Below are 15,023 nucleotides of genomic sequence, written 5' to 3'. Positions count from 1 at the left end.
TTATTAGGTAGCAAGGGATATACTTTTTTCCCTTTTTTCTTTTTTTCAGAGTTAGGGCCTCAAATATACATGAGTCTGCTACTCTAGGATAGACTTTTTCAGATAGATACATAGATCCATCCATCCATCCATCCATCCATCCATCCATCCATCCATCCATCACGGCTCAAAAGCTTCTTCTGGTGCAGTTGTTTTCCCATATGGTCTGAGTCTCATGCATGGCAAGGCCTACATACTCACTGGTAAGGTAACTCAATGGCACAGGGTTTACACTTTCATCACACAGAAATAATTTTTTTAAAAATATTTATTTTATTTATTTATTCCCTTTTGTTGCCCTTGTTGTTTTATTGTTGTAGTTATTATTGTTGATATCATTGTTGTTGGATAGGACAGAGAGAAATGGAGAGAGGAGGGGAAGACAGAGAGGGGGAGAGAAAGACAGACACCTGCAGACCTGCTTCACCGCCTGTGAAGCAACTCCCCTGCAGGTGGGGAGCCGGGGTTCAAACCGGGATCCTTATGCCGGTCCTTGTGCTTTGCGCCACATGCGCTTAACCCGCTGCGCTACAGCCTGACTCCCAGAAATAATTTTAAAAGCCAAGTATGATGAGCTCAGATTACTTTGTATTTTATTATAATTCTCACTTACCTTTAAAATACTTTATGCCATCTAGTAAGTTTTTTTCAAAGATCTTCTGATCTGTAAGAAGAAAGCACTATTCACATCACAGAAGAGCAGCAGCATGAGGTGCCACAGACAATATGAAGTGAGTAACTTCGGTAAGGTGCATTTTGTGAATTACCTTAGATTTTTTTATCTTGAGGGGGTTAATGATTTCTTTTAAATCTTTAAATTTTTTTAAAATTACCTTTATTAGGTAGAGACAGCCAGAACTAGAGAGAGAAGTGAGTGATAGAGAGGGAGGGTCATAGAGACACCTGCAACACTACTTCACCACTAGTGAAGCTTCTCTCCCTCAGGTAGGGACCAGGATCTTGAACCCAGATCCTTTTACATTATAACATGTGAGCTCAACCAGGTGTGCCACCACCTGGCCCCAGGGGTTAATGCTTTACAGCGGGTTCACTGACATATGCATACAATTTCGCCACATGACAGGCCCCCAGAGTTTTCTCCCTCCCATTCTCCCTCCCTCCCCACAGTCCTTTGCTTTGGTGCAATGCACCATGTCCAGTCCGTGTTTTACTTTGTGTTCTCCCTCTCCCTCCTCATCCCTACTTTATTAAGTGCCACTAATAAGTGAGATCATCTGGTATTCATCCTTCTTTTTCTGGCTTATCTCATTCAACATGATGTCTTCAAGTTTTATCCAAGAGGATGCAAATAAGATAACTTCATTGTTTTTAACAGCTGAGTGATATTCCATCGTGTATACGTACCAAAGATTTTGTAACCTCTCATTTGATGTTGGACATCTGGATTGCTTCCAGGTTCTGGCTATTACAATTTGTGCTGCTATGAACAGAGGTGTACACAGATCTCTTTTGACAGGTGTTTCTGTTTCCTTTGGGTAAATCCTCAGGAGAGGAATTGCTGGGTCACAGGTTAGGTCCATTTCTAGTGCCCTGATAAGTCTCTGCATTGCTTTCCATAATGCTTAAACCATTTCGTTCTCCTACCAGGAGTGCAGAAGTGTTCCTTTTCCTCCACATCCTCTCCAACATTTTCCTAGACCTTTTTTTTTTTTTTTTTTTTGACAAATAATGAAATTACAGAATTGGACTATTGGAACTCTATCCTGATGAAATACATTTTAAAATTATATTTTTACATGATTATTTCTGTTTTTTAATTTATTTTGAAGACAGAGAAATTGAGACGGAAGGGGAAAACAGAAGGAAAGAGAGAGAGAAAGAGAGAGCTAGAAATAAAAGGAGATAGGAAGGACACTTGCAGCACTGTTTCACCTCTCATGATGCTTCCACTGGCAGGTGGGGACTGGGGGCTTGAACCTGGATCCTTGTATACTCAGGTGCACTACCACCTGGTCCCTATTTTCAAATTATTTTGTGATATTTTCATTTTCTTCTATCATATCACATCTCTTCTCATTTTTTATGGTTTAAGTTTTAGATTTCTCAGAATAAAGAGTAAGAAAATGATCTCTGATCATGAGTCATGATGACACAATTGTTGATTCTGAAACTGAAGTGCAAATATACAAGCAGCTTTTTAAAAAATCTTGTTTTTACTTTAGGACTTTGTGATCTTACTTCATTTTCATGATTTATTATGGGGTTGATAACTGATGACTTATAGTGAGACTGCTGACTCACTGTGACAAGTCTCTACACACTACTTGTACCTTCAACTCAGGATCTTTTTCGATACCAAGACCCCAGTGCCTGCTCCATCTCCTCTCTCTCCTCCTTCCCCAGAGTCCTTTGCTTTGGTGTGATACACCCAGGCCCAAGTTTCAAGATAAAATAGGTGCATTTACATTTATGAGCCATGGATCATAAGATTATCTTTGATATGTAGTAATGATAATGTTGTTTTCACAATTTCTCTAGTCAGCTATATTTATTTAAAATACTTACTCTTGACTGGTAGAATGCTCACTATTTCTGGGAGTTCTTTTTCTTTATCTGTGAACTCTATTCCCATGCTTCCTAGAACGGTTTCCAAGTCGTTGACATCTATTTCTCTTCCTTCAAAAGGATAGAAATGTTAATAAATAAGATTTTTTTAAAGCTAATTGTTTTAAGAATGAACTCTTCCATTGATGCTAATTATTGAATATAACTATTCAATACATATCACAGTCTAATGAGTCCTACCTGTCCATACTATGAAAGAAAGCTATTTTTTGAACTTTACTAATAAAAGAGGTCAAATATGATTCAGGGCAATAGATTTTCATCATAATTTTCTATTGAGGGAGATTACCAGGAGGTGATAATACTTTAGTCTCTTATTTCATTAATATATATTTTAATAATTATCTCTGATAAATATGAAAAATAACAGGACTTGCTAACAAAATGTACTATACCTTGACAAGATATTGATATACTAAAACCAAAGTCTAGGGAATCAAATGATAAAGCTACAATCATTTTATTAAAAATAACATACTTCAAAAAGGAATAAAAGAGGAAAAATACAAACATAAAATATTAGAAGTAAATGTATTTGGTAATCTCTGACCTACCCATTATAGTTTCTATTATATCCATCAGATTTTCCAGATCAATTTCTGCAGAATCTGCAAGGCAAACAGAGAAACAATAACATAGAATCCAAAAATACTTATATTTTAGAAAGAAGTCCTGGGGGTTGGGTGGTGTCACATCTCATTGACTACACCCTTAGGATGCCCAAGGGCCCGAGTTCAAGGGCCAGCACACAGCTGCAGGGGGGAAGCTTCAGGAGTGATGGGGCGATGATTAAGTTTATTACTACTTTTTAATACTTAGGATAAGTGTTAAGTCAATGCTACTTTTTTTTTTTTTTTTTTGGCTACTAGGATAATCACTGGGGCTCTGTGCCTGCACACTTACTGCTGCTTTGTAGAGTAACAAGGAATAGCTGAACAGACTGAGCCATGTGTTAAGGTGATGACAATGACAAGTAAATCAGTGTAAACAGACAATTTCAGATCTTACATTTGCAAACCTGACAATAATAATTCTTCCTTTCTCTGTAGTGCCCATGCCATGATGTGTAAGGAAGGAGAGGCAGGCTCCCCTTTGTTATTAGTAATTTAATATTGTTTAAAACATTACGAGATAACAAGGCTATAATTGCACACTGTTCCCACCACCAGAGTTCTGTGTCCCCATTCCCTCCATTGGAAACTCTAGCAGTTCTCCCAAGCTCACAGATATGGGTTGACTATTATTTATATGACTATATTTATATCTATTTGCTCATTTTTCCCTATGGTCTTGCCCTCTCTTCCTATTTAAGTCACACCTACACCTATTGCTACTTTTTAAGGTCTTTCTTTTTTCCCTCTTCTCTCTCTGGGTCCTGATACAATTGGAGCTCAGAGCACTCTGGTCACTTTCCCCTAACATCTCTCCCCTCTGGGCGTATGGACCAAAGTTCTTTATGGGAAGCAGAGGGTGTGAGTTCTGGCTTCTGAAATTGCTTCTTCATTGGACATGGGCATTGGCAGGTGGGTCCATACTCTCAAACTGTTTCTGTCTTACCCTAGTGGGGTAGGACTTGTTTCTGAGTTCTTCTGAAAGCTACACAAACATCTTCTGGAAAATACACTTCAACCTTTGAAACAGTCACAACTAATATAGCAAGTATAATCTCTGTTAAAAGCATAAGGTTTTCCTAATGCTCACCACTTAGATAATTCTTTATTAGATCACGTTCTTCTTCTGTAAATTCAACCTCCATGGCATCTAAAATAGTATCTAGGTCATGTGTATTAAGCTTCCCTCCTTGAAGACAGAAGAGGAAAGAGAAGATGATTTTAGAATACTTAAAAAATCAAATATATTAATATCTTTAATTAACAAGTCTTAGTGTTCTTATTTACTTAGATTTATTGAGATATAATTTGTATGTAACATTAAAATACACAATATAATGATAATATGTATGTATTTTACAATGACTACCAAATAAGGTTAGTTAACACATCCATTATATCATACGCATTAAAATAATACACACACATATAAACAGAGAGAAATTGAGAGGAAAGGGGAAGATAGAGAGGAAGAGAGAAAAAGATACACCTGCAGCCCTGCTTCACCACTAGTGATGCTTCTTCCTTGCAGGTGGGGACTGAGGACTTGAATTTGGGTCTCTGTGCATGATAATGGGTACTCAACTGGGTGCACCACCACCCAGACCCCACCCTTTTATTAATTAATTTTTTTAGTGAACTTTCCTTCCTGTCTCTCTCTCTCTCTCTCTAGACATCATCAGGCTTCACTGCTTATCTGGCCTTTTATCAGACAGACAGGGATAGGAGGTAGAGATAAAAAGGGAAACACAGGACTTCCCTGGGCAGACGACCCCACCAATGTGTCCTGGAGCCCCACTTCCCCAAAGCCCACCCTACTAGGGAAAGAGAGAGACAGGCTGGGAGTATGGATCGACCTGACAACACCCATGTTCAGCGGGGAAGCAATGACAGAAGCCAGACCTTCCACCTTCTGCACCCACAATGACCCTGGGTCCATGCTCCCAGAAGGACAAAGAGTAGAAAAGCTATCAAGGAGGGGATGGAATATGGAGTTCTGGTGGTGGGAATTGTGTGGAGTTGTACCCCTTTTATCCTATGGTTTTTTTCAGTGTTCCCTTTTTATAAGTAAAAATAAAAAAATATAAGGGGAAAACACCATAGCACCAACCTTTTCCAACACAGTGGGAGTGGGGTTCAAATGTGGGCCATACACATGACACACAGTAAAGCGGGCACACCACCCAGGTGAGTTATTTTGCAATATTAGTGATGAGGACTGTCCATTTTAAAAAGATTTTTTCTTTCTTTTAAATCTTATTTATTTATTTATTTATTATTGATAGAGACAGAGAGTAATTGAGAGGGGAGGAGGAGATAGAGAGGGAGAGAGACAGACACCTGCAGCCTTGCATCACCACTTGTGAAGCTTTCCCCCTGCAGATGAGGACCAGGGGCTTGAACCCAGGCCCTTGCACAGTGTCATGGGTGTGCTTAACCAGGTGCGCCACCACCTGGCCCTTGCACAGTGTCATGGGTGTGCTTAACCAGGTGCGCCACCACCTGGCCCTTGCACAGTGTCATGGGTGTGCTTAACCAGGTGCGCCACCACCTGGCCCTTGCACAGTGTCATGGGTGTGCTTAACCAGGTGCGCCACCACCTGGCCCTTGCACAGTGTCATGGGTGTGCTTAACCAGGTGCGCCACCACCTGGCCCTTGCACAGTGTCATGGGTGTGCTTAACCAGGTGCGCCACCACCTGGCCCTTGCACAGTGTCATGGGTGTGCTTAACCAGGTGCGCCACCACCTGGCCCTTGCACAGTGTCATGGGTGTGCTTAACCAGGTGCGCCACCACCTGGCCCTTGCACAGTGTCATGGGTGTGCTTAACCAGGTGCGCCACCACCTGGCCCTTGCACAGTGTCATGGGTGTGCTTAACCAGGTGCGCCACCACCTGGCCCTTGCACAGTGTCATGGGTGTGCTTAACCAGGTGCGCCACCACCTGGCCCTTGCACAGTGTCATGGGTGTGCTTAACCAGGTGCGCCACCACCTGGCCCTTGCACAGTGTCATGGGTGTGCTTAACCAGGTATGCCACCACCTGGCCCTTGCACAGTGTAATGGGTGTGCTTAACCAGGTATGCCACCACCTGGCCCGTGTGGTGAGAACTTTTAAGATTTATTCTTTCAGAAAGCTAGCTCACTTGAGAGGGTGCCTACTTTGCCATGTGCATACTTCGAGGTTCCAGTGCAATCTTTGGGAGTACTACAAGTCTGGGAGAAGGTTTGGTGCTCTCTCCATCTTTCACCTTTATCTTGCTCTTTCTATCTGAGAAAGCTGACGTTAGTAGTGATGTCCCAGACGCGGAGTTGTGGTGGTGGGAACTGTGTGGAGCTGTGCCCCTCTTACCCTACGGTGTAGTCAGTGTCTCCTCCTTATGAGCAGAAGGAAAGGAAAGGACACAAGCAAACAAACACTGATGAAGAAAACCACTTCACAGCCTAGTGTGACTGTTAGTATTTTCAAGCAAAGAACAAAACTACATCATTTCCACAGCTCTTTAAAAGGAAAGTAGAATTAAGAGTTTAAAGAAAATTAGAAGTCATTCCTTCAAAATTTAAACAGACTTGCCCAAGAAGAAAACTAGAAGAGAGGTTAAGCAACTTAAAGTAGAGAACACTGATCAGTGATTGCTACAAAGAAGCCAAGGCCATATTTGTTTCTTCAAGTCTTATTCTCAGAAGGTTTTCACTGCTCCTGTCACGTTGGGAAATAAATGTGGAACCTTCTCCCTTCATCTTCACTGCCTTCCTCCCCTGCCCTTCCCCCCTCCATTCTTTCCTTCCTTCCTTCTTTCCTTCCTTCCTTCCTTCCTTCCTGCCTTCCTGCCTTCCTGCCTTCCTTCCCCTTTCCATTATTTCTGTTTATATAAAAGCATTTTTTTAAAGGAAAGTTGAACAATGAAACCCAGTGACGAACTTGCTTCTAGGAAGTAAGGGTTATTACCAGCAAGAACACACGTGCTACAAGAAGAGTAAGATATTGCATTCTACTGACATAAATGTCATCTTTAAGGATATTTTCCTGGTAACTTCTCATTGTGCCTCTTACTATTAAAACTTAAATTCTTCAGCAGTTTGTTTCGAAACATCTTTTGTTGAACTATAAGAAAAGGTACTGTTGGGTGTTGTTTTCGACAGGTTATGTTGTTTTCAATGGGCTGGCTTCACGGGCGGGTAACAGACGACCAGGGACTCATGGTTGAGCTGTAGGCAGTATCTCTTTATTGATGCAGGACGCAGCGCTATCTAAGCCGAGCTGAGTTAAACTCAAAGTACAGTACTCTACCCTAAAACTCACAATGCTGTCTTTATATATACTTGCCAAGTAGGGTGGAAACAGGATGTGACATAGAGAGGGTGGAGAGAAAAGTGACTGGTGAAAATCAGAGTGTGACAAGGAGGGGGCAGAGCAGGTGAGAATCCTATCACTGAACCACCAATGCCCTGGAGGGAGGGTGGAACTTCTTGACAGCGGTTATGTAAATAGAATGAAGTGGTTATGTAAATAGAATAGTGTTAAGCAGGGGGGATTTAAACCAAATGAAACAGAAGGGGTCTCATGCATACCAACAGTTGGGGCCAGGTGATGGCGCACCTGGTTGAACACACACATCACAGTGCACAAGGACTCAGGTTCAAGCCCCTGGTCCCCGCCTGCAGGGCGAAAGCATCACGAGTGGTAAAAGCAGGGCTGCAGGTGTCTCTCACCCCCTTCTCTCTCAATTTCTGGCTGCCTCTATCTAATAAATAAATAAATATAATAATAATTAAAAAAAGAAAAGGTACTGTTCAGATCTCTGGAAAAGTAACAAGATTCACCAAAGCATCACAAGTTACATGACTGCAGAAAGACACATTTTAATAGTGTGTTTTAAGAATAAATCTGTTTTATAGTTGCACAATATTGACATTTAAAATTATATTTTCCAATGACAAATTTAATCTTTTGTTGCCATTAGAGATAGTAGTATAATTCTTCCATAGCATTACTCTAAGACATACATAAAAGTTTTTCTCTCTTTGTTCTATTGATGTCACCTTTCTCTCTCTCTCCCCCCTCTTCATTGGTCATATTACGAAGTTAATCTCTATCAGAAAGAAAATCTTTAGTCACATGGAAAACCACGTGACAGTGTAGTGGACTGTCAGACTGTGTGCCATGTGGTAATGGCCACATTTCCGCTAGTTTAGAAATGGCTTTCTATTCCTTTATGGGGTTTAGGCAGAAAATACCTCCAGAGACTGAGAGCTACCCACACTGACCCCACAGAGGGCACTGTGCTTTTCTGTGGCTCAGCATCAACAGGCAGCCTATCCAGAGACTGAGAGCTACCCACACTGACCCCATAGAGGGCACCGCGCTTTTCTGCAGCTCACCATCAACAGGCAGCCTATCCAGAGACTGAGAGCTACCCACACTGACCCCACAGAGGGCACCGCGCTTTTCTGCAGCTCACCATCAACAGGCAGCCTATCCAGCAGTCGCTTCTGCTCCTCATCCATATGCTCAATTCCCATATCTTGCAGGATGTTTTGTAGGTTGTCAGAACCAATCTTTTCTCCTTTGAAAAGATGAAATGTTTATAGGTAATATACTAATAGACAATTTAATTATTTTGAATTATCTAAAAGTATTCTTGCTCTGTTATTTTTTTTTTCTGTAACACTAGAATAAAAAGAAGAGACAGGGAAAAAGAAGTTCTACTGGAAGAAGTAAAATGTAAAACAATAGAATTTGTGTCCTCTATCTTCTGAGACAATACTTTCAGCCCACCTGCAAGGTATCTGTGGGGCTCAGGTAAAAAAATGAGTAAAATCATAGGCACCTTGGAATATACCTAAAATAAATTCCTTAGCTTCTTTCAACATGAAGATCCCAAATCTAATCTGCTACATTCTTACTTTTAGGTTCCTGATTATTAAGCAGTTTGTTCTGCTTTGTATCTTAATGCTTTCAGCCACCAAATTGCAGATGCTACCATGAGCAGACAACCTCACCAGTGAGTCCTGGAACCTACCCTCCCCAGAGCCCTGCCCCACTAGGGAAAGACAGAAACAGGCTGAGGGTGTGGATCCATCTGGCAATGTCCATGTCCAGTGGAGAAGCAATTATAGAAGCCAGACCTCCCAGCTTCTGCACCCCATAAAAAATCTTTGGTTCATACTCCCAGAGGGGTAAAGAATAGGGAACCTTTCAATGGGGGCGGGTGGGGGAATATAGAACTCTGGTGGTGGTAACTTTGTGGAATTGTACCCCTCTTATCCCACAGTCTTGCTGATGATTTTAAATCACTAATAAAATGGTTAAAAAAGAATGTGTATCTTAATTTTAAGTGAATGTGTTCTTCGTGTTGGGTACAGCACATGACAGAACAGAAGCAACACGAGTCACTGACTATCCAGAGATCAGAAGAGATAGCATAATACAACACGTAGTTGGCCCAGCACGGTATGTCTCACTCAATTTTGTTAGAACTATGTAACTAATTGGTAGCAGTGGTCTTCATCTCTTAAGATTCATCCTTCTTTTACTGTGTCTTCCTACTTTGGGTCTGTGGCAGCAGGTGAAGCTCCAGTGTTATGGAGTCTCTCCTTTCTCTGTGTCTCTCAATGAAGAGTGACCTGGAGAAATCAGGCATGTGTGAGAGCCCACCTCTGCAAAGACAAACACACACCATTTCTATTTGATGAGAGAAATGGTGGGATTCACAAATGGCCATTTTGTAGAGGCTAGCTTTCTTCTGATAACTTGGAAAACTCTTTGCTTAACCGTGCCACAGCGCACAGCAAACCACACTCCCAGGCCCTTTATCGTTGTCACTGTCTCATCTGCACCTTGCTATCTTCCCCATGAAGCTCCCTCACTCTGTCTCTTCTGCTGCCAATGGTACGTGAATTGCAAAGCACAGAAGTCAGTGGTGTCTAACATGCTCACCACTGATGGGCAGGTTTTCAGTCAGATGTTCAAGCTGTTGATCAGTGAGCTCGATCCCTATGTTGTTTAAGAGAGTTTCTAGATCTTGAAGGTCAACTTTACCTAATAGGAAGAAAGACAGGTGTGAAGAAAATTTATAACAGCCAAAAAATTCTCTTTAAGGTTTTTTTTTTTTGAGACACATATCCTTTTGAGAGTCTGAACAATTTGCTGAAAAGAACAGTTTGCTTCTGATGCTCACCTCACATGTCCACACTTATAAGCTGTACTTTACATTTTAAAGGGTGTGCTAAGTTCATCACCAAGATCAGAAAGCACTCAGGAAATGTAGCCTTAAAGTATCTGTACCACATCAGAAACAATTAGTTCCTATGAGTTATGTTTTTCAACATAAAGACAGAGGCTTATTGAATCAAATACACAAAGGAACTAAAATTGGAGGTAAAATCAGGATTCTTTCCTTTAGACCAATTTGGGGAAGTAGATCAGTTACTGGTCCCTAAATACAACATTGAAAACAATAAATATTTTTGGATATTAAGCAGTATTTTAAAAAGGTCTCTAACTACTAGTTCTGTCAGTGATAGTGATGTAAATATTATTGATAGCTTTTGCTGTATCAGGAACTATAAAACGTACTTCACTGATTTTGTTATTTAACCTCAGAATTATCAATATAAATAACTCCTAGTTCCCATTTTTTGCATTCAGTTGTTTTTGATCTTACAAGTTTACAAACTCTGAGAGCATGGGATACATTTTTAAATAACAACATGGTCAATTATCTTGTTTGTTATTATTATCACATTATTATTTTTGTTTCCACCAGAATTATTGCTGGGACTCAGTGCCTGCATGATGAATCTACCATTCCCGCTAACCATTTTTTCCATTCCCCTCCTCTCCCATTTTTATTTTGATAAGACAGAGAGAAACTGGGAGAAGAGGAGAGGGATATATATGTATACACAGACACACACATATATGCATATATATATATATATATATATATATATATAGAGAGAGAGAGAGAGAGAGGGAGAGAGAGAGAGAAAGATAGATACCTGAAGACCTGCTTCAAGCTCTTCAAGTGTCCCTCCTGCAGGTGGGGAACTGGTGCTGGAACTCAGGTCCTCACACATGCTAATGTGCATGCTACAGTCCAACCCCCTATAAATTCATTGTTATTTTATTTACTTATTTGGTAAGTGACATACACACGTGATGGATGGAAGGATACCTGTGGGCCATGGGACAATCCTTACTGAGATGATTAGACAGCGGTGTCATGATGAGAGACTCATATCCAACTGCCCTCCTGCTTCTCACTCAGGTGCGCTCAGCACCGACTGCTTTCCTCTGAATAAGCTCCTTCACTCCCTATTCCTCCCTCCTGCTTCTCACTCAGGTGCGCTCAGCACCGACTGCTTTCCTCTGAATAAACTCCTTCACTCCCTATTCTTCCCTGCTTCTCACTCAGGTGCGCTCAGCACCAACTGCTTTCCTCTGAATAAACTCCTTCACTCCCTACTCCTCCCTGCTTCTCACTCAGGTGCGCTCAGCACCAACTGCTTTCCTCTGAATAAACCCCTTCACTCCCTATTTCTCCCTCCTGCTTCTCACTCAGGTGCGCTCAGCACCGACCGCTTCCCTCTGAATAAACTCCTTCATTCCCTATTTCGCCCTCCTGCTTCTCACTCAGGTGCGCTCAGCACCGACTGCTTTCCTCTGAATAAACCCCTTCACTCCCTATTTCGCCCTCCTGCTTCTCACTCAGGTGCGCTCAGCACCGACCGCTTCCCTCTGAATAAACCCCTTCACTCCCTATTCCTCCCTGCTACTTCTCACTCAGGTGCGCTCAGCACCGACTGCTTCCCTCTGAATAAACTCCTTCACTCCCTACTCCTCCCTGCTACTTCTCACTCAGGTGCGCTCAGCACCGACCGCTTCCCTCTGAATAAACCCCTTCATTCCTCCCTGCTACTCTTTTTCTTCTTCCTTTCTGATGCTAAAATGGTCTGGAATGCAACCAGTGGAAGCCTATTCAAGTTAACTCCGGTTTCTCTTTAATATGTTGTTTCTTTCTTTTCTTTTTCTTAATATTTATTTATTTTTGCCTCCAGGGTTATCACTGGGACTCAGTGCCAGCACTACAAATCCACTGCTCCTGGAGGCTATTTTTCCCATTTTGTTGTGGTTGTTATTGTTATAGATGTTGTTATTGGATAGGACAGAGAGAAATGGAGAGAGGAGGGGAAGACAGAGAGGGGGAGAGAAAGACAGACACCTGCAGACCTGCTTCACCGCTTGTGAAGCGAACTCCCTGCAGGTGGGGAGCCGGGGGCTCGAACCGGGATCCTTACACCTGTCATTGCGCTTTGTGCCATGTGCGCTTAACCCACTGTGCTACCGACCAGCCCTGGTTCTTTCTTTCTGAATCATGTTATTGGGTGGGCTAATGGTTCACAATACAGTTGCTGACATGACACATGGATAAAGTTTCTTCTCTTGCTGCTTTTATAAATATTAGCTTCTGTATGACACCTTCATTGAATACTCTAGGTTATATTAGCACCGCAGTCTGAACTCTTTGGCAATGCCAAAATGTCTGAATAACATCAAGATCATCTCCAGCTATAGCTATAAAACAATAGGACTTATGAAAATCAAAGGAAACCAAAAGACAATAGAAGGAATACAATAATAGACATTAGAGTGGAAATATCTGATATTGAAAACAACCAACCAACCAACCAAACAAACAAACAAATAAACAAATAAAAAAACCCCATGAGATCAATGTATCTAGGGGTTGGTTCTTTGAAAGTGTTAATAAAATCAATAAACCCTTGACTATATACCATTATACAAAAAAGAATTATATTTTGGAAAACTAATTTCTAGTTTATGGAGTTTTACTTCCAGAAACAAAACAGTACAATCTAATTCAATTTCAAAGACCGGCATGCTGAGCAAAGAGGTGTTTTTATTCTTTGTAGAAGCTCTTTTTTTTTTTTTTACCAGAGCCCTGTTCAGCTCTGGCTGATGGTGGTGCGGGGGATTGAACTTGGGACTTTGGAGCTTCAGGCATGAGAGTCTCTGCATAGCCAATATGCTATCTACCCCCTGCGCAGAGCTCCTTCTTTACATTGACAAGGGCCAGGGCTCTGCCTTTTGGTGTGAGCTCTGCCAGTGACTCATCCACAGTAACATGTTTTAGTTCTTTTTCTTTAGTTACCTCCTTTAAAAAATATTTATTTATTCCCTTTTGTTGCCCTGATTTTATTGTTGTAGTTATTATTGTTTTCATCATTGTTGGACAGGACAGAGAGAAATGGAGAGAGGAGGGGAAGACAGAGAAGCAGAGAGAAAGACAGACACCTGCAGACCTGCTTCACTGCTTGTGAAGTGGCTCCCCTGCAGGTGGGGAGCTGGGGGCTTGAGCTGGGATCCTTATGCTGGTCCCTGTGCTTTGTGCCACCTGTGCTTAACCTGCTGCGCTACTGCCCAACTCCTTAGTTACCTCTTTCATAGTGTGCTTCAACTGATCCTTTCAGCCACATTCAATTAATTTAGCTCAGCAACTCTTTAAGGCATCTGTTTTTTTTCATTTTCATGTATTTATTTATATTTTTTATTATCTTCATTTATTGATTTGATAAAGACAATCAGAAATCAAGAGGGGAGGGGTGACAGAGAGGGAGAGAGGCAGAGAGACACCTGCAGCACTGCTTCACCACTCGTGAAACTTTCCTCTGCAGGTGGAGACTGGGGGCTCGGACCCAGGTCCTTGAGCACTGTAACATGTGCACTCAACCAGGTGCGCCAACACTCAGAACCTGAGGTGTCTCTTTCTCCAGTTTCTATCAGCTACTACTGATTCTGCTGGTCTCCTGAGATTATCAAATATATGAGTATCCATAGGAAACAATGATGTTGGTCTCAGATCAGTTGCTTTTTCTGTAGCATTCTATTAAACTTTCAAATGTTTATTTAGTAACAATAATAATTATACTGGTAAACATCACATAGAAGATACAGATAGAAAGATGCCTTAAGAATATCTTTAGAGCTCACCATTCATACGTAGTTTTTCTGACAGTTCATTAAGTTCTTCTTCTGTGAGTTGGAGTCCTATTTTTTCAAAGCAAGTAAAGAGATCATCCTTTTTAATCTTCTCCTCTTAGGAAATAAAGAATAAAGGAAGATTAGAGTAGAGTACACATGTTATCATGTACAATGGGTCTGGGGTTCAAGTTCCCAGTCTCTTTCTGCAAAGGAGAAGCTTCTTAAGTGGTGGAACAGTGCTGAAGGTGTCTCTCATTTCCTGTTTCTCTCTCTTTCTCCCTCCCTATCTCATGATCTCTTATCCTCATAAAAAAAAAAAAGAAAAAGAAAAAGTGGCCACTGGGATACAGTGGTAGGGTCATGCAAGCACTAAGTTCCAGAGATAACCATAGGGGGAGAGGAAGTCATATAATATCAAAGAAAAGCAAACACAAAGCACTGACTATGGTAATACCAGGGGCTGAACTCAGGACGTTTGGTACCTCAGGCATGAAAATCTGTTGTGCTATCACTTTAGTCCTTATTTATTTATTTATTCCCTTTTGTTGCCCTTGTTGTTTTATTGTTGTAGTTGTTATTGTTGTTGTTACTGATGTTGTTGTTGGATAGGACAGAGAAATGGAGAGAGGAGGGGAAGACAGAGAGGGGGAGAGAAAGACAGACACCTGCAGACCTGCTTCACCGCCTGTGAAGTGACTCCCCTGCAGGTGGGGAGCCGGGGGCTTGAACCGGGATCCTTCCATAGTCCTTGCGCTTTGTGCCACGTGCACTTAACCCGCTG

General features: G+C 41.6%; 1 protein-coding gene across 1 annotated transcript in view; it reads right to left on the bottom strand.

Moving 5' to 3' along the window:
• LOC132541787 (uncharacterized) overlaps positions 1-15,023 on the bottom strand; it is a 148,406-nt gene that overhangs the window by 58,156 nt on the left and 75,227 nt on the right. Inside the window, exons 20-26 of the mRNA XM_060202484.1 lie at positions 14,252-14,356; positions 10,175-10,276; positions 8,697-8,801; positions 4,327-4,425; positions 3,180-3,233; positions 2,566-2,676; positions 653-703 (exon numbers count right to left, since the gene is read on the bottom strand). Of these exons, the coding sequence (XP_060058467.1) occupies positions 653-703; positions 2,566-2,676; positions 3,180-3,233; positions 4,327-4,425; positions 8,697-8,801; positions 10,175-10,276; positions 14,252-14,356 (627 nt within the window). The remainder of the gene's footprint in view (positions 1-652; positions 704-2,565; positions 2,677-3,179; positions 3,234-4,326; positions 4,426-8,696; positions 8,802-10,174; positions 10,277-14,251; positions 14,357-15,023) is intronic.

Source organism: Erinaceus europaeus, chromosome 12 (assembly GCF_950295315.1).
Source record: "Erinaceus europaeus chromosome 12, mEriEur2.1, whole genome shotgun sequence".
In the NCBI taxonomy this organism is placed as follows: Eukaryota; Metazoa; Chordata; class Mammalia; order Eulipotyphla; family Erinaceidae; genus Erinaceus; species Erinaceus europaeus.
The sequence above is the reverse complement of the archived record's forward strand: the minus strand, read 5'-3'. Positions and strand labels throughout refer to the sequence as shown.